The sequence below is a fragment of the Rosa rugosa genome, chromosome 5 (assembly GCF_958449725.1).
Source record: "Rosa rugosa chromosome 5, drRosRugo1.1, whole genome shotgun sequence".
NCBI lineage: Eukaryota > Viridiplantae > Streptophyta > Magnoliopsida > Rosales > Rosaceae > Rosa > Rosa rugosa.
In genome coordinates, this window is record NC_084824.1 from 50,561,453 (window position 1) to 50,573,982 (window position 12,530).

Genomic DNA, 12,530 nt, shown 5'->3' on the forward strand with positions numbered 1-12,530 from the left:
TGCAACTATTCCTTCTACTTTTTTCTTCTCTTGAAGTAAGTACAATAAATAGTTAATTTCTTAAGATTATCTAATTATTCTCTCATTCAATGAGATTCCAAAACAAATAACGGGAAATAAGATTAAACTCGATCCTTTTGACTTTTACATTCCAAGATATTGTCTATTAATTTGAATTGTTGAGCATATTTGCATTTTGGTTTGATATTGTCGCACAAATTTCTTGAACCCTTCCACTCAATTTGCTGACAATATTCATCCAATCCTGTCGAATGTTTTGAATTCCATTTCTTATTGGACTCTCCTTTTCATTTGGTTGGATTCTTAAATCTATATCCACTCCAGTACGTCCTTGACACACGTCCATGTCGATTGTTACAACCGGCCAGCAGATTCTTATGAGAGCTTGTTCCTGTATGGAGAACAATCAAGAAAGTACCTAGTAACATAAAGACAGATCCCATCACCATGAAATATAAAGCAGAATTCGATATCCAAAGAAGTTTTCTATCGGAACATAAAGCAATCGGTTACGTTCTTCACGAAGTGGCTGAGAAAAAGCAGATACGGCATGCACAGTTGTAAAAGCAGTATTGGCATATCATTGCAGCAGTCCAAAACCCACAATTATCACTTGTTTGGCAAAATGCTTCTTCTTGTTTTTTTTTTTTTGAGTAATGGCAACATGCTTCTTAATGCTGTATAATTTCTCTGTTAATCAAACTGAATGATATGCAAGATGGCTGAAAATCCCAGTAACTGTATACTTAACATTTCACTACTCAAATGCCAGACTTCTGGTGAAAGACCACAACTGTATACTTAACATTTCATTTACGGTTTCGAAAAATTAGAGGTGAAATTCGCTATACCTTCTTGGTGTGCATCATCAAACCATTGCAAGTGTAGATCCCTGCGTCCTGAAGCTTCTTAACATCTCCGGCATTGATTCCCTGAGCAATCACTGCACTCAAAAACTCATCGCTCCATTACAACTCCGATTTAGTCACTTCCGAAGCAAATTTCGCTTACAATTTTAAGTCTAATCTGAAAATCGTGACCAAACCACACTCGACTTCTACGAAACCAGAAAAACTAAGCAAATCCATCGGAAATTTGAAAATTGACTGAAAATACAGTTAACGAAGCAGTTTTGTGATCAAGCAAATCAAGCGATCGAGCTTGAGAGCATAAATATTGCATAGATGAAGCAAAGCCAAATGAGAGAAATCGAGAATTGAAGTATGTGAACGGAAATTGGAAATTGGAAATTGATATAGGAGCGAAGGTCGTGAAGCTTACGCTTATCGATCACTTCGAAGAGGTCGTCTTCATCGTCGATGTCTTGGCGTTCGACGAGCTGTAGCTGGCTTTGATCTTCGGCTCTGAAGATCATCGCAGAGAAACGAAAGGTTATTTCAAAGTGAAAAACAAGGCTATATATACGATCCGGATTAAAGCAAACAGAGAGAGGAGTTAGCAAATCTGTGACTTACTTCATCTTCGCTCTCGGTTAGGTTGACGAAATGCAGAAGCTCGGTGGCTCCGGGAGATTGGAAATCGTCGAGAGAAACCAGAGAGAGAGAGATCTGAGTATTTGATATTTGAAATTTGAAGGGGCTTAATATATAGGGCGGGACTGGAGAGGCTCTCCACTTACGCGGTCCGTCTTGTCTTTTGTGCCATGACGCGTAATTAGTTGAGTGGCTTCAGCCCCACCCCAAAACATTAGATATATATTATTACTAGATAGATAGCCCGCGCTTTGCTGCGGGTATTTTTATTATCGATATGTGTTTTCAGTCGATTAGAGTATATAAACAATTATTATCTTTTGGTAGTTAAACGCTAAGGTGGTGTTTGTTACACGGGATTGGACTGGATTGGACATTCTTATCTAGTCCAATCCCAGTTATCCCATGTTTGGCAGCAAGGGGACTCTTTTTAATGAGACTCCACAGTCCCAAAAACCACCCCGACACCGTCTAACACAAACCCACCAAAAATCATGGGATTGTGGAAGCCCCATTCACTCGATCTACTCTTCGTCTCTTCCCTTCCATTCGTCGTTCTCTCATCATTCTCAACCTGCAATTCAACCTCAACCCACAAAAGCTGCCATTAAAACCAACAAATTTCAATGACCCAGATCCCCTAATCATCAACTTTAGCCAATTCAACAACCACAACAACCACAAATTGAAGAAAAAGCAATGAAATTTTCAAAATCTAACATTTAAGAAGTTGTGGGTTGCGATCAGTAAACCTGGTAGTGAAGGTGGTGGTGGGTTGGTGCTTCTGTGCTTCGATTCAGAGACTGTTGCCTCTAAAAATCACCTCGGCCAGAAAGCCGAGAGATCAAGGAACAAATGTCCTTCTTGGTGAGTAGATTGCGGGGCGTGCCAGCACACGGCCAGAAGGCCAAGTGTGCAATTGTAGTTGTAGTAGATGTAGTTCTGACTTATCAAGCAATTGTTGGCCGAGGAAGGAACTGATTCTCGGCCGATAGTTCGCTGCCTTTGGATCAAGGACTTGATGGCTGAAGGTCGGGTGAATTGGGTGTGGTTGTGAGAGTGTGAGTGAATACGAATTGTCTGGTCACAGGGCTTAAGTCAATCGGATCCAAGTAATAGCAAGTAACGGTAAAAGTAAACTCGTAACGAATGAAATTTTCAAGATTAATAGCTACTATGCGACTACGAACAGTAAATAGCATGATCAAACAAGTAATGCATAAAGACAATAAGGAAATAGAAAGCAGATTAAAGACAAGACTAGTAACTGAAATATAGAATGGCTAAACAAATAAACGAAGCAAACTGAAAATTATTAACTATTGTTTGAAAGAGAACAACGAAAATAATTCAAAATCGATACTAGGCTACAAGAAAGATAAAGTAACTGAGATTGTAACTAGCAGAGCAAATAAACTAAGGAAACAGACGGAACTTCTACCTAAGCAAAAGGTAATACGAAAATAAGAAAAGCTTGATGGCTTGAGTTTCTGGAGTTGTGTGTGTTATGTCTTCTGTCGATGCTTCTATTTATATTGGCTGCTCTTGTGACTTGAACTTATCTCTTGGCTCTTTGAAGTTGAGTGGAATTCGGCCTCCTTCTGGCTCAGTGACTCTATCTTGCTTTGGCTTCAATACTTATCGTCGGCTGACTTGACGCTGGACTCTATCTGGATCGGCTCTGATGTGTTCATCAACGGCTGCAATTAAACTTGAAGTAGACTACCTTGGATTGAACTCTCTTCATCGGCTAATGAACTTCAATTTGATTGAACTACTAACTACATCGGCTATTATCTTTCTAAGTTGAGTTCGAGTTGGAAACTGACTAGAGGGATTTAAACAATCGGCCGATGATATTTTAGACAATAAGTCTCTTTTTAAATTGACGACTACGGGCCGGCCGATAACCAATGGCCTAACTTTCGAAACTTCCCATTGGCCTTAGTTTTTATGTGACTTGTCTTGGACCAAAATGAATTGTCCAATTATTCATTGGCCAATATTTCTATCTATCGGCCCCCAATTACCTTTTGAGCGGCTCATTGTAATTAGAAATCAATCTAACTATGCACATTAGTTATGTCTGAGTGGACATGCAAATGTGGGTACAAACATTGCCCCCCCCCAAGTTTCTTAAGCATCGGCGAATGTCGCCGAGTGGTTGAGAAATTTGAGTCAACTTGGCCCCCTAATCGACTTCCGAAAACTCATGTAAATATGTCCCACATGACCTCCCTGATGGCTAGAATGTATTTTCTTGGTCGAATGATATTTCGGAAAATCGACTAAATTGGCCTAAGCAAGTAACTGAACAAAATGATATTCGAAGTGAGCGGTTTGTGAGTAAGCCAATAAACAAGTTTGAGTAGGACAACAAGTGAATATGCCTCATGGTGGCCAACAACTCAATGGATGCACGTAAGCCAATAAACATTAATCAAATCGGCCAACAGAATAATGAAAAGGCAAATCGGCTAATGAAGGCCAACAAATAACTTACTCGAGTTTAGTCGATTGATAGAATTGGAGTTGGCCAACAAGAGAGAGTGGCTCATGGAAGCCAACAGGTGAAAATGCTAAATATCAGCCAACAAACAAAACATATTACTAGAAAGCCAATTTGTAGCTCATGTTGGCCAACACATGAAAAACCTTAAGTTGGCCAGGAATTGAGTGGCTAGTGGGAGCCAACAAATGAAAAAGTTCAACTTGGCCAACAATTTTCAAGTTTGCCAAAGTAAGGAGGAGTAAGCCAACACATGAAAAATCTCAGGTTGGCCAATGAGTAAGAAAATCCAAGTTAGCCAACAAAAGAGAGTAAGCCATCAAGGGAATCAATTTTCAAGTTGGCCAAAGTGAGGAAGTGTAAGCCAACAAGCAATCTATTTTGAGTAAGCCAACACATGAAAAAGTTCAAGTTGGCCAAAGTAAGGAGGAGTAAGCCAACACATGAAGAACCTTAGGTTGGCCAATGAGCCCAAGTGAGGAAGAGTAAGCCAACAAGGGAGTTCACATTTTTAAGTTGGCCAACATGCATGAGGAAATTCAAGTCAGCCAACTTAAAAGAAAGGCAGCCAACACAAAATGAAAAAAAAAAATTGGCAGCCAACACAAAATGAAAAGTTGGCAGCCAACACAAAATGAAAGTTGGCAGCCAACACAAAAAGAAAGTTGGCAGCCAACACAAAAAGAAAGTTGGCAGCCAACACAAAATGAAAGTTGGCAGCCAACACAAAATGAAAGTTGGCAGCCAACACAAAAAGAAAGTTGGCAGCCAACTCAAAAATGAAAGTTGGCAGCCAACACAAAAAGAAAGTTGGCAGCCAACACAAAATGAAAGTTGGCAGCCAACACAAAAAGAAAGTTGGCAGCCAACACAAAATGAAAGGTTGGCAGCCAACACAAAATGAAAAAAGTTGGCAGCCAACACAAAATGAAAAGTTGGCAGCCAACACAAAAAGAAAGTGACAGCCAACTCAAAAATGAAAGTTGGCAGCCAACACAAAAAGAAAGTTGGCAGCCAACACAAAAAGAAAGTTGGCAGCCAACACAAAATGAAAAGTTGGCAGCCAACACAAAATGAAAAATTGGCAGCCAACTACCCGTTTCCCTCTTTGATCCTTTTTTTTTTTTTTTTTTTTTTGAACGACAATATCTTGGCTCATATGCATGTAATATGCCTTTGCCCCCCCCCAAGTTTCTTAGTTTTCGGCGAATAGCGCCGAATAACGAGAAACTTGATGTACACTGAGAAACATGATGTGCGAACCAATGATGCTCTATAACTTGTAAGATTGTGTCGGCCAAGCGATGGCTGCGAAATGGACTAGAGAAGACAATTATGAAGGCAAACAAAAAAGTATTACCAAACGCGCATTTGCAACTTGAGAATGACCCTCAGGACACTGGTTGAACCTTGGGAGCTCTGAAAGCTTTATTAGCCAAGTAATGATGATTGATGTATGTGGCTCTTTGTCGGCCATTGGCCGATTTTTTTGTAAACAATTGAAACTTATGGGCCGATGAAAAACTAATTAAGTATTTGCTTGCCGGTAAAGTATCATAAACATTGTTGTGTCATGTATAGATAATATCTTGTATCAGTAAGTACAAATGAAGCATAATGGTCAAGCAAACAAACTGATAAAAATAAAATTCTTTTTGGCTGAATTGCATCGGCCAAAATCAAGATGGCCAAAACATATTTACACTATAAGCTGGTGGCCGACCTTTGGTCACACCAGTACTCAGTAGCTCGAGCTTCCCACATTGTGGGATAATACCTTTGATCCGTTTTGGTTTACGGGATCTTGAGTTTCGGCTTCAGTACCTTCTAATTTGGCCGGGGCTGGGCCGATATCTTCCAACTGCAGTTCTTCTTCCTGTTGTTCTGTAATATATTCCATCAAGCTGATGGCCGAGTTAGACTTAGTAGTCCTGTCGGCCCAATAGGCCAGCAAACGTCCTAAAATAGATCGGACTGCGGCCTTTCTTTCTAGAGACCTTGGGTCTCTAGACATTGATATTGTCTTTGAAGAGGTCAACCAGGGTTGGACGCTCTGCATCTTACAAAACATCCTCACTCCCTAGGTTGACAATTTTCTGGGCCGTAACTTGAGTAGGTCGGCCCTTGCTATCTCGTCCACTGAAAGTAAAATAACCAATGTCATCCTCATAAAACCTTGCTTCGACTACATTGGTGGATGCCTGAAATGAGTTATTGTCTGCTGGAATGACCTCAATTTTGTCTCCATGCCAGAAGATCAACACTTGATGCAGGGAAGAAGGGACGCACATGTTCTGGTGAATCCAATCGCGGCCAAGCAATGCATTGTAATGAGCAGATGAGTCGACCACGAAGAAAGCTGTCATGTTTGTCTTTTCCCCCACAGTGACATCGAGTGGGAGAATACCTCTTGGCCTGCTTTTACCTCCAGAGAAGTTGCTCACTGTAATGTCTGAAGGGAGCAAATCAGATTCAGTTCTGCGTAATTTCTTCATGACGGCTGTAGGTAACACATTAACTGCCGCACCATTGTCCACCAAAACTTTCGTTATTGGATATCCCTCTATGTAAGCCGTGATGTATAACGGCTTCAAATGTTGAGCCATTTTGGCCGTTGGTTTTGTGAGTACCACACGGCCGTCGTCATCCTTCAACTGGGCATCGACTTCATCAATCTCAAATCGAGGTTGTTGATCGGCAACAAAGTCGCCGATCAGTTCATTTGACTGACCTGGTTGAGCTTTGAGTTCTGAAGGTAGGACATAAACCATGTTGATGTCCATTGTATTACCTTCTCCTTTTCCAAAGGCCTCGTCCTTGTAAAATGGGGATAAGTTTTCTATGTCAAAAGCTGTGTCATCTCCTATGTCGTAGTCGATTCCAGTTTCATTTTCGTAGTCACCTTGTTCCTCCTCTTCCCCATAATCGACTTCCTCATCACCTTCGTCTCCAAAATCGTCCTGCTTGCCATTGTTCGTGGCAGCACCATCTACCATTTCCTCATCTTTCAACTTCTGATTGAGACTGGCTTGCTCTTTCTTTAATTCTTCAATGGCCCCAGTTGTCAGCTTGGTGGATGCCTTTTCTGTCTCAGCTTGCCATTCAATTGCACGAGCCCGCAGGTATGTGGACAAATTGTCCAATAGTTTGCTCTCTGCGGACGTGAATCCATATATTTCAGCAGCCGGATGTTGTTTATGGTAAGTGCGAAGGTAAGCAAGGTCAGAATCAGAGATGGGCAAATTATCAATGTTGGCTTCCATCTTACAGTTCTCCATCATTGCCTGATAACTGATCTTTAAGCCGATGCTAGAATCCTCAGTGATGAGGTAAGATTCAGAAGACAGATTCGTTTCCAACATTTTCATCATCGCGCTTTCCTCCTCCATTAGGCCATAAGTGGCCAATGCTGAATACATCCTATGATATTTCTTCATCATTCCTAGATCTTGATTTGAAAACGGCGGATCCTGTCCTCTCAGTACTTTTATGGTGGGGATTTTCCCATTTGGCGTCTTATCCTTAGCCGCCTTCTGTATTTCCTTTTGTTGCTCAATATCCTTAGCTCTGGCATCGGCTTTCGCTTGCTCTTCAGTTGCGAAGTCTTTCTTCTCTAAATAATCATCAAGTTCTCTTGCGAGCTGGACCTCTTCTAGCGTTATGCCATAGGTTTCCTCAGCCGAGTGACTTCTATGAAAACATCTAAGGAAATGAAAGTCGGCTTCTGAAACTGGAATTTGAGCGACTATATCCTTCTTTTGAATTCCTTTGCGATGTGCTTGATACAAGGCTTTCAAACCAGGAGTAATGAATCGGCTATGGAAACCCTGCCGAATCAGAGCATGATCTGCATCAGAATTTGCTATTATTGTATTGAGAATATAATCTTGGCTCCTCGGAAGCCCATAAACTGCAAGGGCTGAATGTTTCTGATGGAACTTTCTCATTGTCTCCAATTCAGCCAACTTAAATGGAGGGTTGAGATGTTTGAAGATCTTTACCCCTCCTTCGGTAAACCGCAGGTGAGGTAGCTTTGGGAAGCTAAGAACATTCTCAAACTGGTCACCGATGGTCTCAAGTTCCATAGGTTCTCCTGAATCCTTATGAAAGTTTTCTCTTATTATGGGGGCTTCTCTGTTATCGGCTTCAGTTGAGCGTTTGATTTCCTGCCCCTCAGACCCTTGCTGCCTCGCAGCCGCCACTTCTCTCTGCATGCGTCTCTTTTGAGTTTTTGTCAAAGGGGAAAATGGTTGATCTCTGGCCGCTCGGCCATACCACCTATTGTCATGAGTAACTGGTGGCCGATATGTCCTATAAGGTCTACGGCCTCTATTTCTAGCAAAGTAATCTTGGTCATAAAATCGATCATCTTGGTCAAAACCTGATCGCCGTCGGCCAGTGAAACCATCAGCAAAATTTCCCTCAAGATCATCATCCTCAAAAGTCAACCTCCTCCTCACCGAAAGTCGTCCGCTCTCGGCGTTTTCAGATTCCTTTATCCTCTTAAAAACACTTTGGGAAGTTTGCTGTCCCTGATAAAATCCCTTGGGACTGTGAGGGCCAAAAAGCTTAAGTACGTCATCCTCGGCCGAATTGGCCGTGGGAGTCTCCAATTCATTGCCAGCATGTTTCTTTCCTGTGTCTCTTTTCTTATTTTCTTCACAATTAGTTGGAGCTTTTAAATCTGGCTTTACCTGTTGATCAGTAGCTAACTCTTGGTTCTTGATTTGCAGAAGATTACTGAGGGTTACCTCACAGTTGCAACGGCTGCACAGAATCACAGCACTGGCCAGCGGTGCTTTTGAAGTAGAGGACGATGAGGCCTTCAAAGCCGGTGGCATTGTCATATCATATGCATCCTCATCCTGACTGTCATAAACTGACTCCCTCCTCTGGTCACGAAACATATACCTCCTACGGGCCCTAGGATCAGACAAGTTCATATTTGGCCAATTCCTCCGGTGACCTCTTGGGAAGTTGACGTACACCATGTTGACTGGAAATGGGTCGGTATCGACAAGCTGAGCCGGTTTGCTCGTCTCGGGGAATTTCAGCTTTCCTTTCTCGATGAGATCCTACAAAGCATCACGGTAAACCACACAATTGTTAGTAGAATGCTTCCATGAATTATGAAATTTACAATAAGACTTATTTCTAATTTCATCGGCCTTAGGTATAACATGGCCGTTTGGCAATTTAATTACTTTCTCAGCAAGAAGTTGATCAAAAATTATGTCAGCCTTTGTGATATCAAAAGTGTAAGTGCGGGTAGGTGTCAATCTTAAAGGTGTGCCATCTTTGGTATGATAGGTTATCGGCTGAGGTTTATCCTTGATTGGGTTTGTTGGCTTTGCAAGGGCTTTACAAACCACTGGCTTGTTTATAAATAATTCGGCAGCATTGATATCGGCCGAATCTTCTTCCTCGACCTTCAAACCTTTGAAATTGGCCTCCATAGCATGAACAGTAGGATTCTTATAATAAGTTCCCTTTGAGGCTGATCTAGCTTGAGTTTCTTCTCTGATGATTGCCTCGTATCTAGCCACGCTAGTGGTTAATTCAAAGATGTCCCTAATATCAACTCCTTCATATTTCTTGCGCAACTCGTAATTTAGACCTTGTTGAGCTATCCGGACAAACTCTTGCTCTCCCAAATTAACTCTGCACTTGTTTCTTGCGGCCTTAAATCTGTCTAAGAAATCTTGGGCTGATTCATGTGCTTCCTGATACATCTTTGCCAAATCGGCAATTGTGACTTCTGGTTCAACTCGATAGAATTGCTCATGGAAAGCTCTTTCCATGTCGGCCCAGTTTTGAATAGAGTTAGGTGCCAAGTTAACAAACCACGCATGTGCAGGGCCGGTCAATGAGTTTTCAAACCACTTCAGCTTCAAGTCATCATCTCTAGAGTGTTCGGCACACCGTGCTGTGAACCGAGAAATATGTGCTATGGTTGATTGGTAATCATCTCCACTGAAGAGAGGAAAGTCAGGAAATTTGAATCCCCTCGGATAATCTCTGTTTTCAACCCTTTCCGAATATGGTTTGGTGTATCTCGGCCTGGCCGTTCTTCTGGGAGCCGGCCCAACAGTTTCTTCACAGATTCTCCTAATTTCTTCGACTGTCAACCCGTTCCTAGGTGGATTTTGTCCTCCCAAACCGTTATTGTTATTTATCGGCTGTTGCACATAGTTATTGGCCATTCCAAATTGGGGTTGAGCTTGGAATGGCTGTCCACCAATAGGAAACTGAGCCTGTGGCTGTGGAACATAAGCATGAGCTTGCTGCCATGGAGGTTGAAGTGCTTGGTTAAGTTGGCCTTGTTGATTTTGTATCAACAAGGTTTGCAAAGTGTTTTGACCATTCACCATAGCCGCCATTGTTTGGTTCAGCTGCTCAAGAGACGTTTGCAATCCTCCAATTGATCGGTTAGTATTCTCTCCCAAAACATTGGCTAACTGATCTACCAACGTTCTATTGTTGATTTCTCCTCGGGCAGCGAGTTCATTCGTCTGCAATTTAAAAACTTCATTCAATACTTTATACATATACTCGGCTGACACTCCAGCCGGTTCTAAATAGTCATCTTCCACAGTATCTCTGACTCTTCCATCTCGAGCTGCATATATGATAGCGTCGGGAGTGGTCGCGCTATTTGAGGCACCCTGAAAAGCATTTAGTGGTGAGCCTCTAGATGAACTTTCAGTAGATTGTCTGGCCAAAGCTGCTTCAGCGGCCGCTCGTCTCATGTCTTCTTGCCTTGCAGCGGCGTCGGCTGCCGCTGCTTGTGTAGCATCCTGCCTTGCTGCTAATTCGGCTGCTGCAGTCTTTGCTGCTTCTTGAGCTCTACGTTCATCGGCTGATTGCTCTGCCGATGAAGAATCTGAAGTCCCATTCCCACTAGACTCAAGTGACATTCTGATCGGAGTAAGATCGAGCTTCGGCCGTGATGGACAAAAAGTTGAATTATGTCCAGACTCTCCGCACCGAAGACACTTCTTTCCCCTGTTTACACTGTATGGGTTGTCTTGTTTTTGTTGACTAACCTCTTTCCCTTGCATTCAACCTTAAGAAAATAGTAATCTTGTGTCCCACTGGGCGTGCCAAAAGATGTTGCCTCTAAAAATCACCTCGGCCAGAAAGCCGAGAGATCAAGGAACAAATGTCCTTCTTGGTGAGTAGATTGCGGGGCGTGCCAGCACACGGCCAGAAGGCCAAGTGTGCAATTGTAGTTGTAGTAGATGTAGTTCTGACTTATCAAGCAATTGTTGGCCGAGGAAGGAACTGATTCTCGGCCGATAGTTCGCTGCCTTTGGATCAAGGACTTGATGGCTGAAGGTCGGGTGAATTGGGTGTGGTTGTGAGAGTGTGAGTGAATACGAATTGTCTGGTCACAGGGCTTAAGTCAATCGGATCCAAGTAATAGCAAGTAACGGTAAAAGTAAACTCGTAACGAATGAAATTTTCAAGATTAATAGCTACTATGCGACTACGAACAGTAAATAGCATGATCAAACAAGTAATGCATAAAGACAATAAGGAAATAGAAAGCAGATTAAAGACAAGACTAGTAACTGAAATATAGAATGGCTAAACAAATAAACGAAGCAAACTGAAAATTATTAACTATTGTTTGAAAGAGAACAACGAAAATAATTCAAAATCGATACTAGGCTACAAGAAAGATAAAGTAACTGAGATTGTAACTAGCAGAGCAAATAAACTAAGGAAACAGACGGAACTTCTACCTAAGCAAAAGGTAATACGAAAATAAGAAAAGCTTGATGGCTTGAGTTTCTGGAGTTGTGTGTGTTATGTCTTCTGTCGATGCTTCTATTTATATTGGCTGCTCTTGTGACTTGAACTTATCTCTTGGCTCTTTGAAGTTGAGTGGAATTCGGCCTCCTTCTGGCTCAGTGACTCTATCTTGCTTTGGCTTCAATACTTATCGTCGGCTGACTTGACGCTGGACTCTATCTGGATCGGCTCTGATGTGTTCATCAACGGCTGCAATTAAACTTGAAGTAGACTACCTTGGATTGAACTCTCTTCATCGGCTAATGAACTTCAATTTGATTGAACTACTAACTACATCGGCTATTATCTTTCTAAGTTGAGTTCGAGTTGGAAACTGACTAGAGGGATTTAAACAATCGGCCGATGATATTTTAGACAATAAGTCTCTTTTTAAATTGACGACTACGGGCCGGCCGATAACCAATGGCCTAACTTTCGAAACTTCCCATTGGCCTTAGTTTTTATGTGACTTGTCTTGGACCAAAATGAATTGTCCAATTATTCATTGGCCAATATTTCTATCTATCGGCCCCCAATTACCTTTTGAGCGGCTCATTGTAATTAGAAATCAATCTAACTATGCACATTAGTTATGTCTGAGTGGACATGCAAATGTGGGTACAAACAGAGACTCGTGAGGTTTCTGAGAGAAAAAAGCCAGCAGACTTGCTTTGGTTCTCTTGCTAGGTTTGTTTTTCTCTTGCTGTTTC

The 12,530-nt window shown here is 41.9% G+C and overlaps 1 protein-coding gene across 9 annotated transcripts; it reads right to left on the reverse strand.

The window, feature by feature from the left end:
- Window positions 1–52: 52 nt before the first annotated feature.
- On the reverse strand, window positions 53–12,474 carry LOC133708538 (uncharacterized). Of its 9 annotated transcripts, none has more exons than XR_009845878.1 (6): window positions 11,772–12,474; window positions 4,018–9,098; window positions 1,497–2,088; window positions 1,303–1,385; window positions 873–964; window positions 53–412 (listed from the first exon to the last, which is right to left on the reverse strand). XR_009845878.1 is itself a non-coding variant. In XM_062134017.1 (2 exons), exon 2 carries the CDS (start codon window positions 9,012–9,014, stop codon window positions 6,084–6,086), a length of 2,931 nt encoding a protein of 976 aa, XP_061990001.1. In that variant the 5' UTR covers window positions 9,015–9,098; window positions 11,772–12,474; the 3' UTR covers window positions 2,807–6,083. The 9 variants fall into 9 exon arrangements, 1 of the variants encoding a protein (XP_061990001.1); XR_009845877.1 differs by having other exon boundaries at window positions 1,497–2,594; XR_009845876.1 differs by having other exon boundaries at window positions 2,956–9,098.
- Window positions 12,475–12,530: the final 56 nt, after the last annotated feature.